Here is a 20208-nt window from a genome sequence, read left to right on the forward strand (position 1 = left end):
TAATTTAGCATAACTTCATGATACCCACCAGCCAATCAGGAGTGAGTATGCAAATTAACCCAACAAAGGTGGCAGTTTAATTTGCATACGAGGCGACAAGCGGCCGGGGCGGGGCAGGATGCTTGCATTGTTGCCATGGCAACGATGCAGGTGTTCCATACCACCCCAGCCACTCCAGGCCTCTGGGCAGTGTGGGAAGGCGGAAAAGCAGCTCTGGACTGGAGTGAAGGCAAAAGGCAGCTCTGGCCAGAACGAAGGCGGTGCCAGCAGCCAGGGGAAGGAAGGCCCATTCTTGCAAGAATCTTTGTGCATTGGGCCTCTAGTTTCTTTATAAAAAGGATTTAGAATTTAATATTTTATCCAGAAATGGGTGTTTCTTCTTTTATATTTTGCCTATCTGATGATTAAAAGGATATTACTTTGTTAACCTAATTGATTTCCACGATTCCTAGTACATTTAGAATATCTTTTTGTATGACTGATTATTACAATTTCATCTGTGAATCGTCGGTTAATATGCTTTGTTTATTACCAATAGGTTAGTCTTCTTTTCCTTCTTAATTTTAAGAACACTTTGCAACTATCAGCTCACATTTACTGAGTTCCATAGGCAAGATATGGTTATAATCAATTTCATATAGTTCAACATAATACAATTTTTGAATTTATATTCAAAAGTAAGATTGTCTTATACATTTAATATTTCATTTTGTGCTTATTTACTGCTGTTAGTAAGGTTATTCTGACATCACAAAAAGAATTGCAAACTTTTATCTTTTTATATACTCTTTTTTTAAATTTTGTTTTATTGCTTAAAGTATTACAAAGAGTATTACATATGTCTCCTTTCCCCACCAAAAACCCTCCCCAGCCTTCCTGCTGTAGTTTGACAGTCTGTTCGATGCTGCTCTTGAATAGCTTAAAATATGGGAATTATTTATTCTAGATAGATGAGGTTAAATTCATTTGTGAAGAATACTGGTATATTTTTCAGTGGTAGATCTCTAATAACTTACCAATGTTTTCTGGAGTAATTATTCTAGTTTAATTTTCTGCTATTCATATATCAATTTTAGTAATTTGCATTGTAATAGGAAATTATCCATGTCCTGGATTTATTACAGAATTGCTTATAGTATTTTCTTAATTTCTTCTGTATCTGTGGTTTTACATCCTTCCTCATTACTAACCTTCTGTATTTTCCATTCTCATTCTCTTCATATTTTTTGTTGTGATTAAAAGAGGTATATCTATTTTTGTTGACCTATTCAAAGAGCCAGCTTTTGAATGTATTCAGCCTATTTTTTAATTCTATTTTGAATCACTATTCATTGTTGTTTTTAATAATCTCTTAAATATAGTTAATTATTTTATTTCTATCTTTAAAATAATTAAGGCTATAGAGTTTTCTCTGAATGTAGCTTTCAGTCTACCCACATCATCATAACACTAAAAGTGTGAGCTACTTACTAGTTTATGTACATTTTACAAGAGGGAAATGGGGTCTCAAAGATACAGGAAGCTTCCACAAGATTTAAAAGCAGGTCCAGATGTGAGAGGCAATTCCTTAATTGAATCTAAAAAATTCTTCAAGTATCTTAATAAGCTCTCTCTAAATTAACAAATATTGCACACCATCATGTAGACAAGAATATTAATAACATTAATATTCATTAAGAAGGGGGAGTGGTATTCTGTCATGCTTGAAGAGGATTGTTCAAGCTCTTTACATGACTACTGAATGCCTCTTATTGACAGTGTAGCCCATTTTGATTCTAAATTCTCATATGCTTAGAGTTGTTATAATGCCATACTTTTTTTACCATATAGCTATGAGTGATATATTTTTAAAAATTATTGCTATCTACCCTCAAATACTTATTACCACACTACACAATGGCTTCTCTCTTTTCTTTTATATATATTTTTTATAATATATGCTCTGAAATTCTATCTTTCAAGGATTCTCAGTCTAATTTCTAAGTAACTGTGAAAAGAGAAAACAAAAACTAGAATATGTTAATACCTGTGTGAAATGAATAATTATGTCTGTCTAGTAAGAAAAACAAAAAAACATTCATGTGACATATATGTTAATAAATGGACTCAGTGTGAGAGAGAGAAAGTGTGTGTGTACGTCTGTGTGTGTATCAGTATTGTGACAAGCACTAGATAGCAAGAAATTCAAGACAGAGGTCATTAAGGACAGCCAAAGTTATGTTTTCCTGTTTTCAGAATGAAAGCATCTGATACCAAATGAATAGGTGTGAAAATTGATATTGTATGCGAAAATTAAATAGCTGCATTGAATTTTTGCAGAAACAAGTTCACCTACACATGAAGATTGGTTTTTGGAGTTCCTACAAAAAGGCCTAAGATTTTGTTCATGAAGTAATATTAGATTCCTGCTCAGAGTTTTATATTATTATTTGTGGAAGATGCTTTATTCAAAGGTGATTTTGGAAGATAGAAAATTCTCACCATTTGCCTTGACATAATGGAAACTTATTGTGGCTCCAGCAGAATATTTCAGTGTGAACTCAGAAAAACATCCCTTGAGTAAGGATGAGCAGGATGCAAACATACACCTAGGAAACCTAATGAACTGGTTTTTGAATAGTCTATTGTTACTGATTTGATAGATGTGAGGACACAAATTGAACAAAATTCTGTTCCCACCCTAGTACTTAGACTAAAATATCTGATTTTGTACAAAAATATATATTTAGTAATTTATAATTAATACTAGAGGCCCAGTGCACAAAATTCGTGCATGGGGGGGGGGGTCCTCAGGCCAGCCCTGTGCCCTCCCGCAGCCCGGGACCCCTCAGGTGATGTCCACCTGCCGGCTGGGAATCAGGCCTAAGCTGGCAGTCAGACATCCCTCTCACAGTCCAGAATCCCTCTTGCAGTCCGGGAACTCAGCTCACTGCTCCTTAGCACTTCCATGGAGGCAGGAGAGGCTCCTGCCACCACCACTGCGCTTGCCAGCTGAGAACCCGGCTTCTGGCTGAGCAGCACTCCCCCTGTGGGAGTGCAGTGACAACCAGGGGACTCCTGCATTCATCTGCCCCCTGGTGGTCAGTGTGCATCATAGCGACTGGTTGTTCCACCTGTTATTCTGCCATTCGGTCTATTTGCATATTAGGGTTTTATTATATAGGATATAAGTATTTCAGGGAGCACTGTTACTTACTGGTGCTCTACCTCCTAAATGAACTTACTAACTACTAGACTACGAAGAGCAATTAATTCTCTTCCATTGCTTATTCAAGAGAGGAATGTTTGTTTTATCCCAGGTTTGGTTTGGTTTGGTTTTGAAAGGAGACAATTTTCTTTTTATTGAGGTAAAATTAACATATACTTCAAATCTCTGTACAAGACAACTTTAACTATATATTAGGTAGGGATTGACAATTGTATATGCTTGTGTAACAAACATTCATTCCAGTCTAGATAGAACATTTCTAACATGCTAAAAAATTGTCTAGTTGCCCATAAAAATACTATTCTTATTTCCCAGCTTTTTTCCTTTACTTTTTTATTTTTCAATTACAGCTAGTCTTCAGTTTGTTATTCAGGTTGATCTATAATTTAGTTTTAATTCCAGTTTGGTCCGGGGAGCATGTGAGTGTAACATCCACCTACTCCACTGCCATCTTGGATCTTAGCATTTGCAGTTCTAACTTGAATGTTGTAGAAAGATATATCTCATTCAATAAGGAACCATTATCTTTCCAATAAATGGTATTTACCACTTGTTTCTTTTTAGACAACCACTGAGAATGACATTTCAGAGTGAAAACACTTCCCGTATCATTCAGCCAACTACAATTAGGTTAAGGGTAGAAGGTTCCACACATTTGTTTCAGAGGATGTGGTTCTTCAGGATTACTTCAGATTTCAAAATCTATTATCCTAAGGAGGAATCACTTTTGTTTCTTAATATGCAGAATATATCGGAGAGTTGTTTAAATTAAAGAAGATATAGGGATAGTGGTAAGCCAGCTTTTTACTCATCAGTCTTGGTATGTGAGTTTAAATAAATGAAAAATGATGCAAAGTAAATCTTATGAAATAACTTTATATATAGAATGCCAAGATTATGAAAGGAACCATAAGTATCATCTTTAAAAGTTTGTGTGGATTTCCTTAAGTAAAATTTTAAACAATAGCTAACAGGGAAATACCATGTGTGGCAATCTATAAATATAAAAGGCTAATAAGCAAAGTGTCCCCTCGGGAGTTCGACCAAGAGACTGGGAGTTCGATTGCTCGCTCGCTTGCTATGATGTGTGTTGACCACAAGGGGGCGGTGTGGAATAAAGGAAGGCCCTGACCGGCAGCCGGCATCTGGGGGAACGAAGTCCCTGGCCGGCAGCTGGAAGGATGGCCCCAGCTGGCAGCCAGAAGACCCCAATCAGCCCTAATCACTGGCGAGGCCTAAGGACCCTACCCATGCACAAATTTTGTGCACCGTGCCTCTAGTTTATTATATAAAAATCTGTCCTGATACTTAGGCCTCATGCAAATACTCTACCATCTATTTATTTGGTTCTTTCATACCCATACATTTCTTTCTCATAAATGGTTTATAACTGAGTATTTCCTTCCAACATTCTAGACAAATAGGATTTTCTTTTGAAATGAAAGTACATTTTATAAAACATCTACCATCGTGTAGTCAAGCTAAAGAGACTTCTCAATATTGAAACAACACTCCTCAAGTATTTATGTAATCCTCCCAAATATAATGCATTTAAAAGATCAGAAATGCAGGAAAAGCAAAGTAATTTTACTGCCCTGCAGCATGTGCTTTTATAACTGTGTTTAAGAAGTATATAAAATTTTAAGACTTGTGGGCATAAATCATACAGTTTTTCCATTGAGAGATGTATGCATTGAATCTTTTATTATTAAATGATGAATAGTTCAATATATACAACTAAAGGGTGGGTTGCATTCACCATTGTGGACCAGTTTTCCACTGGCAGGTTTTCTGTATTCCCTCTCAGATCCCCATATTCCACAGATTATTTTTTTATTTTATGCAAATATAGATCTTTATACTGGAAATACCTTTTAAAAAATCACATTTTGACCTAGAATACATAAAAATACAGTTCTGGGTACTCACTATGAAGATATCATCCCTACCTTCAATGATTAACCTTTACATATTAAGTCATTCATTAAATATTTTTGACCATCCACCATATACCACATATTAAGTGTTGAGTATAGACATAGACTAAAAAATGGGCTGTTTTACCCAATTGCTTACACTGATGAAATAAGTTAAAATTTCCTTATATTTTTAATGTGTTTATGTTCATAATCACCTATCACAAGGTAATTCTTTTTAATGGAACTGTGTTTTTACTTGCTTATATACTGCCTCTTTAACAATAAAGATTTTTATAATGTTAAGAAAATATAAACATTAAAGGGCTAAAAGAAAATTAAAACTAATATATCAAAATATAAGTTTCAATGCAGTATTCTTATAGAACATAAAATACAGAACTAAACTTTTTGGTAAAGTAGCTCATAATTTAAGCAAAATTTCTTATGTGGGATATTATATACTAGAGGGCATCATTTGAGAAAATAGGCACTGTCCTCAATAATTTCACAACATAGAATAACATTAAACTTGTATACATTTTCAATATTGTATTAACTTAAATTTTTATGAATACAATTTTTATAAATATAAGAATATGTACAAAATCTTATACCTAGCAATATAGAATGCCATTTTAATGACAACAAGAACTCTATATAGCCACAGCTTTCTAATATTGAGCCATGTATAGTGATTTGAAGAACAAGAAACGTAGCACTAGCAAAACAAAAAAAAATTAAGATATATGACTAACATAAATTATAATAAGAAAAAATAAATTATAATATGGTTTGTAGCCATATTATTATTATCCCCCAAAATCTCGATGTGTACAAATTATAGGATAATGGGTACCTCAATTTTAAGTTGAATATACAAGAAAAAACATACAATTTTCCCTTGATGCAAGAAATGCACTGGGGTTGGGGGAGGATAAACAATTCACCTTATGAAATTATTTTAAATGAGCACTAGCTTCATTTTTAAGAGTAATCATTCCAATGGGAATTTAAAGATTACATGATATGCTTGTGTATATGTTTCTATTCCATAGAAGAATATTTTGAAGTAAGAACATTTAGTACTTATTTCTAATAAGTACTTATTTTCAACAAGTACATTTAGTACTTATTTCTATTAGTACACTTCACAGTTAGTGAAGTGGAACCGAAGTCATGGAATAATTTCACAAATATCCTGCAATTAGGGAGTGACAGGGTTAAAAGGATATACTTCTTTTGGGGATCCTTGGAATTAGTATATATAAGGTACAGACATTACAGGCCTATTTTATAGATGACAATGTAGAGTAAGAAATAATATTTGTCTAACAAATTCACTTCAAAATTTGGATTTTATATTCAAACACTAGATTTTGTGAGTAATAAATATAGACAGTTTATATTTGGTAAAAAATATTATAAAGTTCTGACATATTCCAAAATATATATTATATAGCTTTAAGTTTCTGAATACTTAAAGGACACAGAAAATACTAGTTTTCAAGAATACTATAGAATCCTTCATCTAAGATCATATGCCAAGAAGAGTGAACACTACATCATTTTTCAGATCAGTGAAATTTGACAACCATTCAGTCTAATTCAATGACAATTTTCAATGATGAGATTAAGTTAATACTGGAACATAGCTGACATTTGAATTTTCACCCTAGGCTTTTTAACTACTCACTTTGGATTTGTGGTTTCAATAATGTATAACAATAATCTTATTTGCTTAGTGCAATCTCACATTATATATTGAAATTACTTGGTAAAATAATTGCCACTTTGTCATAGACAATTGATGAGAGTGTTGTACTGAACATAATTATGAGATCTACAACTGTGTCAGCTAATATTAAATCAGTGAAGTCCTGGCATATGCCCAGGATATATTTCAACACTCAATAATGGTGGAGTACATTCCATGAATTCAAAAAAGGATTGAGTTCAGGTGATGGACACACAATAGATTATAAAGATGTATACCTGAAACTTATATAATGTTATTATTAACCAGAGTCACCCCAGTAAATTTAATTTTAAAAAGACATTGAGATTCATAGAGTATAAACATGGAAATACTGGGAATCAGGATCAGCCAATGAGTAGAAGATAGATAACATAATGCATATAGAGGGCAGTTTAAAACACCACAGACAATTGACACAGAAAAAGAATTCGACAAAATCCAACACTTTTTTTTGATAAAAACTCTCAGCAGAGTGGGAATAGAGAGATCATATCTCAACATAATAAAGGCCATATATGATAAACCAACAGCCTACATCACACTCAATGGACAAAAATTAAAACATTTTCCCCTAAGAATAGGAACAAGACAGGGATATATGCTTTCACCACTCCTACTCAACATAGTAGTGGAAGTCCTAGCCAGAGAAATGAGACAAGAAGAAAAATAAAAAAAAAGAAATCCAAATTGGAAAAGAAGTAAAATTGTCATTATTTTCAGAGGACATGATATTGTCCATAGAAAACCATAAAGACTCCACCAAAAAAACTACTAGATTTAATAAATGAATTCAGCAATGTAGCAGCATACAAAATTAACACAGAGAAAGCAATGGCATTTTTATACACCAATAATGAACTCTCACAAAGAGAAATTTTAAAAAATCTCATTTACCACTACAACAAGAAAATTAAGATATCTAGGAATAAACTTAACCAAGGAGGCAAAAGACCTGTACTCAGAAAACTATAGGACATTGAGAAAAAAGAGATAGATGAAGAAATAAACAAGTAGAAGAATACACTGTGTTCATGGATTGGTGGAATCAACATCATTAAAATGTCCATACTACCAAAAGCAATCAATAGGTTCAATGCAAATCCTATTAAAATACCAACACCATATTTCACAGATCAGGAACAAACACTCCAAAAATTTACATGGAACAAAAAAGACCCTGAATAGCTGTAGCAATCTTGAGTAACAAGAACAAAGTTGGAGGAATCACAATGCCAGATTTTCAAGTTATACTACAAAGCTACTGTAATCAAAACAGCCTGGTGGTACTGACACAGGAACAGGTATATACTTCAATGGAACAGAACAGAGACCCCAGAAATTGATCTAAGCCTTTATGCTCAATTAATATTTGACAAAGGCGGCAAGAGCATACAATGGAGTCAAGACAGTCTCTTCAATGAATGGTGTTGGGAAAACTAGACAGGTACATGCAAAAAAAAATGAAAATAGACCACCAACTTACACCATACACAAGAATAAACTCAAAATGGATAAAAGACTTAAATGTAAGTCGTGAAACCATAAAAATCTTAGCAGAAACCATAGGCAGCAAAATCTCAGACATCTTTCGTGGCAATATGTTTACCAATAAATCTCCTAGGGCAAAGGAAACTAAGGAGAAAATAAACAAATGAGACTACATCAAAATAAAAAGTTTCTGCAGAACAAAATAAACCATCAAAAAAGTGAAAAGAGACCCCACTGTGTGGGAGAACATATTTGCCAATGATACATCTGATAAGGGGTTAATTTCCAAATATATAAGGATCTCATACAACTTAACAAAAGGAAGAGAAACAATCCAATTAAAAAATGGGCAAAGGGCCTAAATTGACACTTCTCCAAAGAGGACATACAGATGGCCAAGAGACATATAAAAAAAATGCTCAAAGTCACTGATCACCAGAGAGATGCAAATCAAAACGACAATGAGGTACCATCTCACACCTGTCAGAATGGCTACCATCAACAAATCAACAAATGGCAAGTGCTGGCGAGGATGTGGAGAAAAGGGAACCCTAGTATAGTGCTGGCGGAAATGCAGACTGGAACAGCCATTATGGAAAAAAGTATGGAGTTTCCTCAAAAAATTAAATATGGAACTGCCTTGTGACCCAGTGATCCCACTTTTAGGAATACTAGTACAACCTAAGAACCCGAAGCATCAATCAGAAAGAATATATGCACCCCTATGTTCATAGCAGCACAATTTATAATAGCTAAGATCTGGAAACAGCTCAAGTGCCCATCAGTAGATGACTGGATAAAAAAGAGGTGGTACATTTATACCATGAAATACTATGCAACAGTAAAAAAGAATATCTTACCCTTTGAGATAGCATGGAGGGACCTAGAGAATATCATGCTAAATGAAATAAGTCAGTCAGAGAAAGACAAGTATCACACGATCGCACTCAAATGTGGAATCTAAGTAACAAAATAAACTGATGAACGGAGTGGATCCAGAGACATGGAAGCATGGAACAGAGTATGGAATCTCAGAGGGAAGGTGGGTGGTGGGAGGTAGTTAACTAACCACCTTGATGTGCATAACCCATGGACACAGACAATAGGGTGCTGAAGGCCTGGGGTGGTGGTTGAGGGGATAAGGGCCACTGGAGGAGGTTAATGGGGGAAAAGTATTACATATGTAATACTTTCAACAATAAAGAATTATTTAAATAAATATATAAATAAAATGCAATAATGAATCATGAAAAAATAAATAATTTTAAATGACTCAGTAAATATTTATTTGAGAGAAGATGGGCTTAAAAGCCCATATTACTGAATTCAGAATGCCTGGTGAAAGAGACTACTCACAAACAAGGGTGGAGAAGGGCAAAGAATGATAGAATGGCAATATGAGAGATGTTTTCATGTTTTCTGCGATTTGCTCTATAAACTTCAACTAGTCACAAATAAATGGAAGCCGTAGATACTGTTGGAGCCCAGTCAGTCGCCCCCACCCCCACCCACATATCTCAAAATAGGGTATTTTGAATTAAAGTTCCTTAAGAAACTACCCGTTTAAGAATAAAAACCCTGACCTCTCTGTCCCCTGAAAGCAGGAGATGTGATGCCCTCCCTGCTTGTGAGGGCCGAGAGACCACCTTATTGCAATAGTTAAAAGAATGCAGAGTGGGAAGCTTATATAAACAAGGCTTGTAACTTACTACTCAAGCCCAAACTTTGTTTAGATTCCTCACCAAGAAATACCCAAACTTGGCTTAAATTCCTTTCTGATGAGCACTGATTTTCTCTGTCCTGTCAATTTCTCCCAAATTTAATGTTGTTATGTTCCGTTTGTGTGTGTGCTTTGTTTTGTTGTTGTTGTTTTTTCTAAAAAGCATAAAAAGGTGAAAGGTGCCTGGTTTGATTGTTTATTTGAGCCTCATTTTAGAATCTGAGCATTATATTATGATTCTCCCACGTACACGTATTAAATTGTTGTATCTCCTGTTAATCTAGTCTTGTATCTATTTTATTATTTATTATCAGTACAGTCATAAGAACTAAAGAAGGATAGAGGGGCATTCTTCTACTCCTCAGCAATACAATTTATCTTGGCCTGGTGTGTAGAGAAGCATAACCACTTGGTAGAGACATTCATCCCGTGTCACAGAATTCTGTACTGCCTTCTTTATTTGCTTTTTGAAATCACAGCCACCTTTATTATACATGAGCTTTGCTCTCAGCAAGTATTATAATAAAGGTATCGCTGCACTTAAAAGTACTTTCTTCTCAATGAGTGGTTTTCAAAAATAAATTATTGATAGCAGGGAAAACTTCATGCTCAAAAAGCCAGCACAGAGAATGCAAATCAGAACATAAATGTGGTGTCAGCATTACAGAGCTAAACTGTGAATAGCATGTGAGTAGGATAGCAAGTTAGAAGTCAGGATAGAGGAAATTGAGGCACAGGGTCGAATTAGTAGGTTGCTAGTTTAGAACCAGGGAATGTGTTGCAGAGGTGTAGGCCAAAGTAGAGGAGACCCTATGAGGGAAGAAGTCAAAATGAACTTTATCTAAGAAACTACCACAAAGTAGTCTTTCAAAAGGAAGCTTATAAGACCCCTTTAACAGCAGGTAGAGCTAATCTTTTCCATTGATTTTAAAAATTAGGTTTGTGGATAGATTTGCAGAATTGGGAGGCTCCTCATTACATTGGTTCCATTATACTCAGAAGCCTTTCTGGAAGGTTTTACCTTTTACAATTTTTTAAGTTGTCTTGGTTACTAATTTAGATACTCTATATTCCATTGTGTTAATTTTTATAATTTATTATTTTGCATAGACTATAATATGATTTCATTGATATTTTCTAATCAACATATAGTTCAGTGTAGATTCCATTTTGCTTTTTATAGCTCTTGTGCTTATGTTTAATATTTTCTTTCTGTGTTTAAATTGCATATATTTGCTTTTCTCCTCTTTTTCCTGAATCAATTTATAAGAGATCAGTCTATTTTATTACTTTATTACAAATAGCTAGCTTTTAAATTTAGTGTCTCTTCTTTCTAACTCATTTATTTCTTCATTTATCTTTTATTTCCTACTTTCCTTAGAGCATTTTTTATTTTCGTAACATTTATGGTTGAAAGCTTGAATTAATTTACCTTTTGTAAAAATGAAGATAAAAGCAAAGACAAAAATTGAACCTCTAGGGAAAACCTGGACCATTTCATATGGGTTTTCTCATGGAATGGTTTTTCCTCCACAAATTTGGGTTTGTACTCTTGACTTCATATACAACATATTCTAAATTAATCAAATTGAATTTTTAAAAGTGCTATTAACTTATAGTTATATTAAATCAAAAAGTACATACTTTAAAATTTCTTTTGTGTATTTAATGACATTTTCGTTGCATCCTTATATATTATCCACTTTTTGTTTATACATATGGCATAACAATAGATGAACGGATACAAAGACTAAGGTATCAGTCTTCTACAAACTCTGAGCACAGCAGGCCATGATTTGAGAGTAACTGCATTTTTTAGATACTTATGATTGCAACTGCTGTCCAGTCGCCCCTGCACAAGGTTAGAACTTTCATCAGTTAAGATAGCAGCTCTCTTTCCTCTTGTCTCTTTAGGTTTAGCAGTGGTAAAGGCTATTAACTCATGCTAGTCCCTGGGTGCTTTACCATTCATTGTCATTCTTTTAATTCTGCCCACATTTTTAAAGATATTCCTTTCATACAGTACCTTCAACTTTGTCTTTGTACAACTCATCTATTTCATACCAGGACTGTTAATGGTACACTTAGCTTCATGAGATGAGTTGGGTTGGGATGGTGACTGTATCAGTGGATACTTCAATGGACTAAAGATTAAAGACTGAAAGTCACCAGTTAGGTCCACTCATTTATCACCATTCCCTAGCGTGATTCTCACAAATGGCAAAGATAGAATTTTCTGAATGCCTGTTTGAGAGCTCAGATTTGGATTTGGTTCATTTAAATTAAATTATAAACTACTAGAGGCCCTTTTGTATTTATATATTCACTTAACACTCATCTTTTAAAATTGCCATATAAATCCTGTTTGGAATATGATCAACATTGAGTTAAATCTATAGATCCATTTAGGAAGAAACAATACCTTCATAATATTGAGTATATCAGGTTTCTCCTGTGATTTTTCCCTATAGTTTTTTTTTTAATTTTAAGTATTACAGAATGAGGAAAAAAGTCCCATAGGAAAAAAATGAGCAAAAAACTTTTAACAAAAGAGGATATTCAAAAGTTCAAGAATAATATAAAAATTTTTCAACCTGAACAGTAATTGGGGAACTTTAAATTAAAACTACAATGAGATACTAATACAAACACCAAAAATAGCTTAAATTAGAAAGTCTAATAATGCCAATGCAAAGATATGGGATCACTTGAACACTCACAATTAACTGGTTGAAATGTAATTCATTGAAAATAGTTTGGCATTATATATTAAATGTGAAAGTGTAAAATTATTATAACCCAACAATTTTATTCTCAGGCATATAACAGAAATACATTTCTATGTTTGACAAGTCTGCCTGTCTGCCTGTCTGTCTGTCTGTCTATCTATCTATCTATCTATCTATCTATGAGAATATTCATAGAAGCTTAATTTTAATAGCCCAAACTACAATCAGAAACATCTGTAATATCGTCAACAATACAAGTAAATAAATAAATAAATAAAATCCTATATAATAAAAGCCTAATATGCTAAGTGTCAGTTCATCCATTCAACCAATCAAAGCATAATATGCTAATTATATGCTAAGGCTGCTCAACCACTCGCTATGACATGCACCTACCACCAGGGGGCAGTCGACCAGTCAACTAGTCGCTATGATATGCACTGACCACCACGGGGCAGACAGTTGACCAGTTGACCAGTCACTATGATGTGCACTGACCACCAGCGGGTAGATGCTCTGACCGGTAGGTTAGCTTGCTGCTGGAGTCTGGCCGATCAGGACTGAGCAAGATGGGCCGGACATACCCTGGAGCCCTCCTGCCATCCCTCCCCGGCTGGCCAACTTCCCGCATCCCTCCCTGGCCCCAGTGGTGCACTGGTGGGGTTTCTCAGCCTGGCCTGAGCCCTCTCGCAGTCCGAAACCCCTCAGGGAATGTCTGTCTGCCAGCTTAGGTCTGGGACCCGTTGCTCTCTGCTTCTTACTGCTCAGCTCGCTGCACCTTAACTCCCACCACCGCCACTGCGCTCGCCAGTTGTGAGCCCGGCTTCTAGCTGAGCAGTGCTCCCCCTGTGGGAGTGCACTGACCACCAGGGGGCAGCTCCTGCATTGAGTGTCTGCCCCCTGGTGGTCAGTGCACGTCATAGTGACTGGTCGTTCCGCTGGTCATTCCACCATTCAGTTGATTTGCATATTAGGCTTTTATTATATAGGATTGCTTTTCTTGTCAATCAAACTTTATGGGGTAAGCTGTTTATACATAATGCACACCTATTTTATAGAATCATCTATTCTTTGGAGGGTCAATAATTAGTAATTGCTCTTAAATCTACATGTACGTAGATTTGTGTGTGTATATATACACATATATAGTTTCTAACAACATGATGTCATCTTTGGGCCCCCCAGCAGAGAGCACCATGACTGAGAAGGGTGCCCACATAACATCTGGCTGTGAAAAGCAGCGGGTTCCTGTCTGCCAGGGAGAGATAGCTGGAAATTCAGGCACCCTCTTAAAGAGCCAACACACAAAATTCCCTGTGGAGCTACCCACCTTGTGCTCTGGCAGAGGGAGAGCAGAGTGGACTGGAGCTGTGTAAGCAGAAGCCAGGACTGGGGATTTGGGGGTTAGAGCTTAGAAGGCTGACACTCCCAGTTTACCTTGCTGAGTCATTCCCTCACCCAGCTGAGGACATTTTTCCCACACAGACATTTGCCTTGCCTCGGGGGAAGACTATTGGATCACACCTTGCTCTGAGACTTAAAATAACAATTAGCCTCCAGGCAGAAGCAATGGCCCTGCCCTGATGAAAAAACTCTCCCCACACCTGAGGATGATTGCCTGGGGACAATTCAAGTCAGAATCCTATCAGTCTATAGGCAGAGGGGGTCTCTGGAGGCTTTGAGTCTTTGCCTGATCTACTTAGTCAGAAACAGTATTTGACAATGTCCTGTACTAGAGATTGAGAGGTGTAGAGGATCTACCCAATACATATTCACAAACCCAAACAGACAGCCAAAATAAGGAGACAAAGAAACAACACCCAAATGAAAGAATAAAAGAATTCTCCAGAACAAGAGATAAATGAAGCAGAGATAAGAAATTTATCTGAAACAGAGTTCAGAGTAATAATGGTAAAGATGATCAACAGCATGAAAAAAGATATAGTAAAAATGGAAAAAGAACAGTCAGAAATAAAGAATGACATAACACAAATAAAGAACACATCAGAAGGAATACACAGCAGATTAGGGGAAGCTGAGCATCAAATCAGTGAATTAAAAGACAGAGTAGAAAAAAATCACTCAGAGAACCAAAAAGAAAAAAAAAACAGGAGGACAGCTTAAGGGAGCTATTGGACAACGTGAAATGTAACACTATTTGAATAGCAGGTGTGTCAGAAGAGGCAGAAAGGGAGAAAGGGATAGAGAATGTTTGAAGAAATAATGGCAGAAAACTTCCCTAATCTGGTAAAGAAAAAAGTCACACAAGTTCAGAAGACACAGAGAACCCCAAGCAAGAAGAACACAAACAGAACATGCCCAGACACATCATAATTAAAATGCCAAAAATTAAAGACAAAGAGAGAATCATAAAGGCAGCAAGAGAAAAAAAAACTGTTACCTACAAAAGAGCTCCCATAAGGCTCACACCTGATTTCTCATCAGTAACTCTACAGGCCAGAAAGGAATGGCATGAAGTACTCAAGGTAATGGAAAGCAAGAATCTGAAACCAAGATTACTATATCCAGCAAGGCTATCATTCAAAACAGACGGTCAAATAAAGAGCTTCTCATACAAAAAAAAAAAAATGCTAAAGGAGTACAACGAATATCATGTTAAACGAAAAAAGTCAGAAAAAGGTTAGGAACCATATTATTTCACTCATGAGTGGAATATAAAACTGAAAGTAACAATTGAACAAACAAGAACAAAAACTCATAGGCACAAACAACAGTATGGTGGTTACCAGAGAAAAGGGGGGTGGTTGGGAGGTAAAGGTCAAATATTTGGTGACAGAAGATTATTTGACTTTGGGTGGTAGGCACTCAATGCAATACACAGATCATGTATCACAGAGATATATACTTGAAACCTATATAATCCTATTAACCAAGGTCACCCAATAAATTTAATACAATTTTAAATGAACTACATCAAAATGAAGAACTTCTATTTATCAAAAGACACATCTGAGTAAAAATGCAATCCACAGAGACAACAATACATGAAACAAATTACTCATATCTAGAATAGAGAAATAACTTATAATTTTGATGAAGTTCAAGTTAACTTTTCTCTTTTTGAATCATAACATTGGTTTTACATCTAAGAAATAAATATTTGGTATCCCAAAGTCACAGAGATTTTCTTTTGTGGTTTCTCTGTTTTGTTGCCAGGATTTCTTTTGTTCTTATATTGAAAACTGTCAAACTAATAATTATAACATATATAGGTAACCTACAAATTCATAATCAATAATCAGTATGTGAAAAAACAAGATGCTTATTAAATAATCTATGTCTATATTAATTCACTATTTTTAGGAGATCTAACAAACTATTTTTAATGTGACATTTTATTGGTGAGATTGCTATAAAGTAGAGTGAATCTGATACTGTAATTCTTTGAATTTTCTGCTGTTTCCTTTGATTATATATTTTGTAAATAAATATGGGGAATTGATCTAAAAAGATCAATTGATCTAAGAAGATTTTTGTGTATAAATTCCAAATATCTTTAAACAATTTTTTTAATTTACATGAAATTGATTTTTCAAAAGGTTCTATTGGACTAGTAATGAGGCAAACATTCTAGACTATTCTATTCTGTCTGCAAAAAAATTAAATATATAGAGTTAATCACTTTATAAAATAATTAAAATATTTAAAATTTCTATAATTTTCATAGGCTAAATATGACAACCCTAAATTCAGAAAATCAACTAATGCTGCACAGCCTTCACTTCCATTTCCCATATGTTGTTCTCTCTGTGCCATATAAACTGAACAACATTTGGGTGTGTATACATCATTAAAAATCTATCACTGATTATGGTTATTTTAAGAGTATGTGACCAATTTATTTGGATTTATCCTTGAAAGAGAGCTATAATGTAATTAGGAAGTTACTCAAAGTGCCTTATAAATGGTTGATTAGAAAGATTGTAGGAAGTTAGTAAGAAAGGAGACTGCTTCTGCCTTAACTAATTTGGCTCAGTGGATAGAACTTCGGCCCATGGACTGAAGGGTCCCAGGTTCGAGTCCAGTCAAGAGCACATAACTTGGTTGCAGGTTCCCCGGCCCTGATTGGGGTGCGTGCAGGAGGCAACCAATTAATTTGTCTCTCTCACTTCGATGTTTCTCCCTGTCTCTTCCTCTCCCTTCCACTCTCTCTGAAAAATCAATGGAAAATAGCCTCAGGTGAGGATTAACAAAACAAAAAAGGAGACTGCTTCCAATGCCCTGATAGAAGGGAGGAATCTCAAATTCACTCTGCAGAAACAAAAACTCCTATAACCCCCACACTTATTTGTTGACCCTCTTATAGTACCACACATATATCTAAACTAAATCAAACAGAAAAATAAAAAACAAATTTGCAGTTCTTACCATGAGTTGAAATAGTGATTTTTCTGTGTAATGTTCATACTTGGTTGTGGTGTTAAGTATTGGCTGAATTCAAACAAACTTTATCATCATCATGTTTGAACACACTTTATACTTATAAAAAATAATAGTCAGTCTAGTAAAAGCCATTTGTTGCACAGAACACTGCTAAGAGGAACTGAGTTCACCACAGGACTTATTTTGTCCACCAAACATAACTGCATTCAGTAAAATTAGAAAACAACATTTAGTTGTGTCAGGTCTAGGTCACGCCTTCCCCTGCCCTCTGTGGCTGCAGGCATTGACTTCCTGAATTATATTAGCCACGAGCAGAAGTACATGAACTACAACATGTGATCTTAATAATAACTGCTTTGATTTATAAGAGAACTTGAGATGCTTTCTCTGAATTTGGGGCCCAAGCCCTCAGTCAAATTTTAAGCCTTCTGTCTCATGGTGTCCAGACTCTGTCCAGGTCTCCACTTACATTATTTTTCTGCAAGACCCGCAGCGCCTTGTTGACATTGTTCAGGGCATGAACTCTTGTGGATCCTTTTTCTTTTGGCTGAAAACAAAATGAAACCATGTTAACTCCCCAGAAGAGAAACCACAGTCTACTAGAAATTGAACAATTTATACATCTCATGACTAACTTTGACTATTTTGAATGAATACAGGCTGTGAGGGATTAATATAATGAATTTCAGTGCTTTGGGCTAATTGTACTTGCCATAGGACATTCTTAACATGAATCGATCATTCCTCAAGAAAAATGATAGCATTTCTTCTTCTTCACAAAAGATATATTTGGTTAAAATCTCTCCATCATTCTACAGCCCATTTGGGGATTACTGTATGACCACCAATAGAAACATCAGCACGCATAAGGACATTTGCTAGTAAAATAGATAAGTGAGTTAATTTTTATACTTTTTAAGAAAGTTTAAAAGAGGTGTAGGCCTAGCAAAATTATATAATATGACATAAAGTTAAAGAAAACTATTTCTGTGACTATAATCTTAATTATTTTAGTCACTAAAGCTCAAACCTCAATCACCTTTAGTTTTCTAACCCTCACTCTCAATCCCAAAAGTCATATTGTGTCTGGTAATTTTTAAATTAACATTTGCATAGTTCATCACAATATATGAATAAATTTATTTATTCAGTTGTGGAGCTTTAGAAATTTTACTGCTATGATGTCTGCCGTATTTACTCCTAAAGTGAGATTTACCCACTTAATAAACATTTAAGTGCACAATAAAGTATTTTTGACTATAGGCACAATGTTCTACAGCAGACCTCTAGAACTTATTGATCTTGCATAACTGAAACTTTATAGCTGTTTAACAGCAGCTCCCATTTTCTATATCTCATGTTAAATGGTATCACAATAAAATAAATTAAATTTAAAAGGTTATTATGTTTAAAAGCCATTATAAAAATACATTCAAGCCTGGCCAGTGTTGCTCAGTGGCTGAGTGTCAACACATGAACCAAGAGGTCAGGGCACATGCCTGGGTTGCAGGCTCAGTCCCCAGTAGGGGGTGTGTAGGACACAGCCAATTGATGATGTTTCTCTCTCATCGATGTTTCTATCTCTCTATCCCTCTTTCTTCCTCTCTATATAAAAGTCAATAAAAACATACATTCAATAACAAAGATACCAAACATTGAAAGTGAATATCTATTAATTGACATAAATTATGTTACTGAAAATTTTCACTTTCTTTTTCTCCATATGATAGACTATGCCAAAATGAAAATAATATTGTGAGATTGTTTTATTCAGAAATAGTTCCTGTATTGCTAGTTAATTCAATAATTGGTAAATTAGTGAATTTTACTAGATCTCATAAAATTATGCTGAGTTTGTTTATGATATGAAATTCTCCTAAGGCCAATGTGAACTTTCTTATAAATAAGTCACATACCAGTTTTTGATTCGTGAGGCCTTCTAGAAGGTCCAGGAGGCGACTCCCATCCTGCAGGTCACTGAAGAGGTTTTCTATGTGCTGCTTCCCAAACTGAAATACGAAATATACCCAATTAAGCAAAACATGCTTCCAGTGATCCATTTCAATGATTATGCCTCTGAAAATATTAAGCTATGTTTAAAAATATTTAATATATCTAATTCTTAATCTGTCAATGATGATAGGTGAAAAGAGAACCTCCAAGTAAAAAACAAAAAGCAATATATCATCATTACACTAAATCTACATATATATATAAAAGCCTAAGTGACCGGCTGATCGGCTGGTAGCTATGACACACACTGACCACCAGGGGGAAGACGCTCAATGCAGGAGCAGAAACCACAGGCATGGAAACATGGAACAGACTGATGAATCTCAGAGGGAAGGGGGGAGGGGGCATGGTGGGAAGAGATTAACCAAAGATCTTATATGCATACTAGAGGCCTGGTGCATGGATTCGTGCACCAGTGGGGTCCCTCGGTCTGTTCTGCAGGGATCGGGCCAAAACCGGCTCTCCGACATCACCCGAGGGGTCCCAGATTGTGAGAGGGCGCAGGCCAGGCTGAGGGACCCCACTGGTGCATGAATCCGTGCATCGGGCCTCTAGTTATTTAATAACAAGAGTTGGAGATCTGTAGCTTAAATGATCTAATTAACTCCACTTTTTCAGTGGTGATTCTATGAAGAAGAGAAAAAATTTTAAAGATACAGGCAGGTGGGCTTTGGCAGGGAAGGAGATGTGCAAAGAAACAAAGACCACATATAACGCCCTTGCAGATGTATAAAATTTAACTGTTTTATTTACTTGGAAACATAATACTTAATTTTAGAGGGTTTACCATCCTTCACCCATAAAACAAGCTTTCTCTGTATATACATTTTATGTGCTACCTCAGAATGACCCATTCTCATATTAGCTCAAATTTTTTTTCAGACTTTCATGCTTTTTATTTATTTATTTATTTTAATTGTTTTATTGCTTAAAGTATTACAAAGAGTATTATATATGTCTCCTTTTTTTTT

At 35.2% G+C, this 20208-nt stretch overlaps 1 protein-coding gene across 1 annotated transcript in view; it reads right to left on the minus strand.

Moving 5' to 3' along the window:
* The window catches only part of LOC102262253 (dystrophin), a gene marked incomplete at its 3' end in the record, with an annotated part of 203403 nt that extends 183312 nt beyond the window's left edge, over nt 1-20091 (minus strand). The window contains exons 1-3 of the mRNA XM_005884513.1: nt 20077-20091; nt 19141-19233; nt 17694-17771 (exon numbers count right to left, since the gene is read on the minus strand). Coding sequence (XP_005884575.1) covers nt 17694-17771; nt 19141-19233; nt 20077-20091 — 186 coding nt within the window. The remainder of the gene's footprint in view (nt 1-17693; nt 17772-19140; nt 19234-20076) is intronic.
* Nucleotides 20092-20208: the final 117 nt, after the last annotated feature.

The sequence above is a fragment of the Myotis brandtii genome, unplaced genomic scaffold (assembly GCF_000412655.1).
Source record: "Myotis brandtii unplaced genomic scaffold, ASM41265v1 scaffold835, whole genome shotgun sequence".
NCBI classification, from domain to species: Eukaryota; Metazoa; Chordata; class Mammalia; order Chiroptera; family Vespertilionidae; genus Myotis; species Myotis brandtii.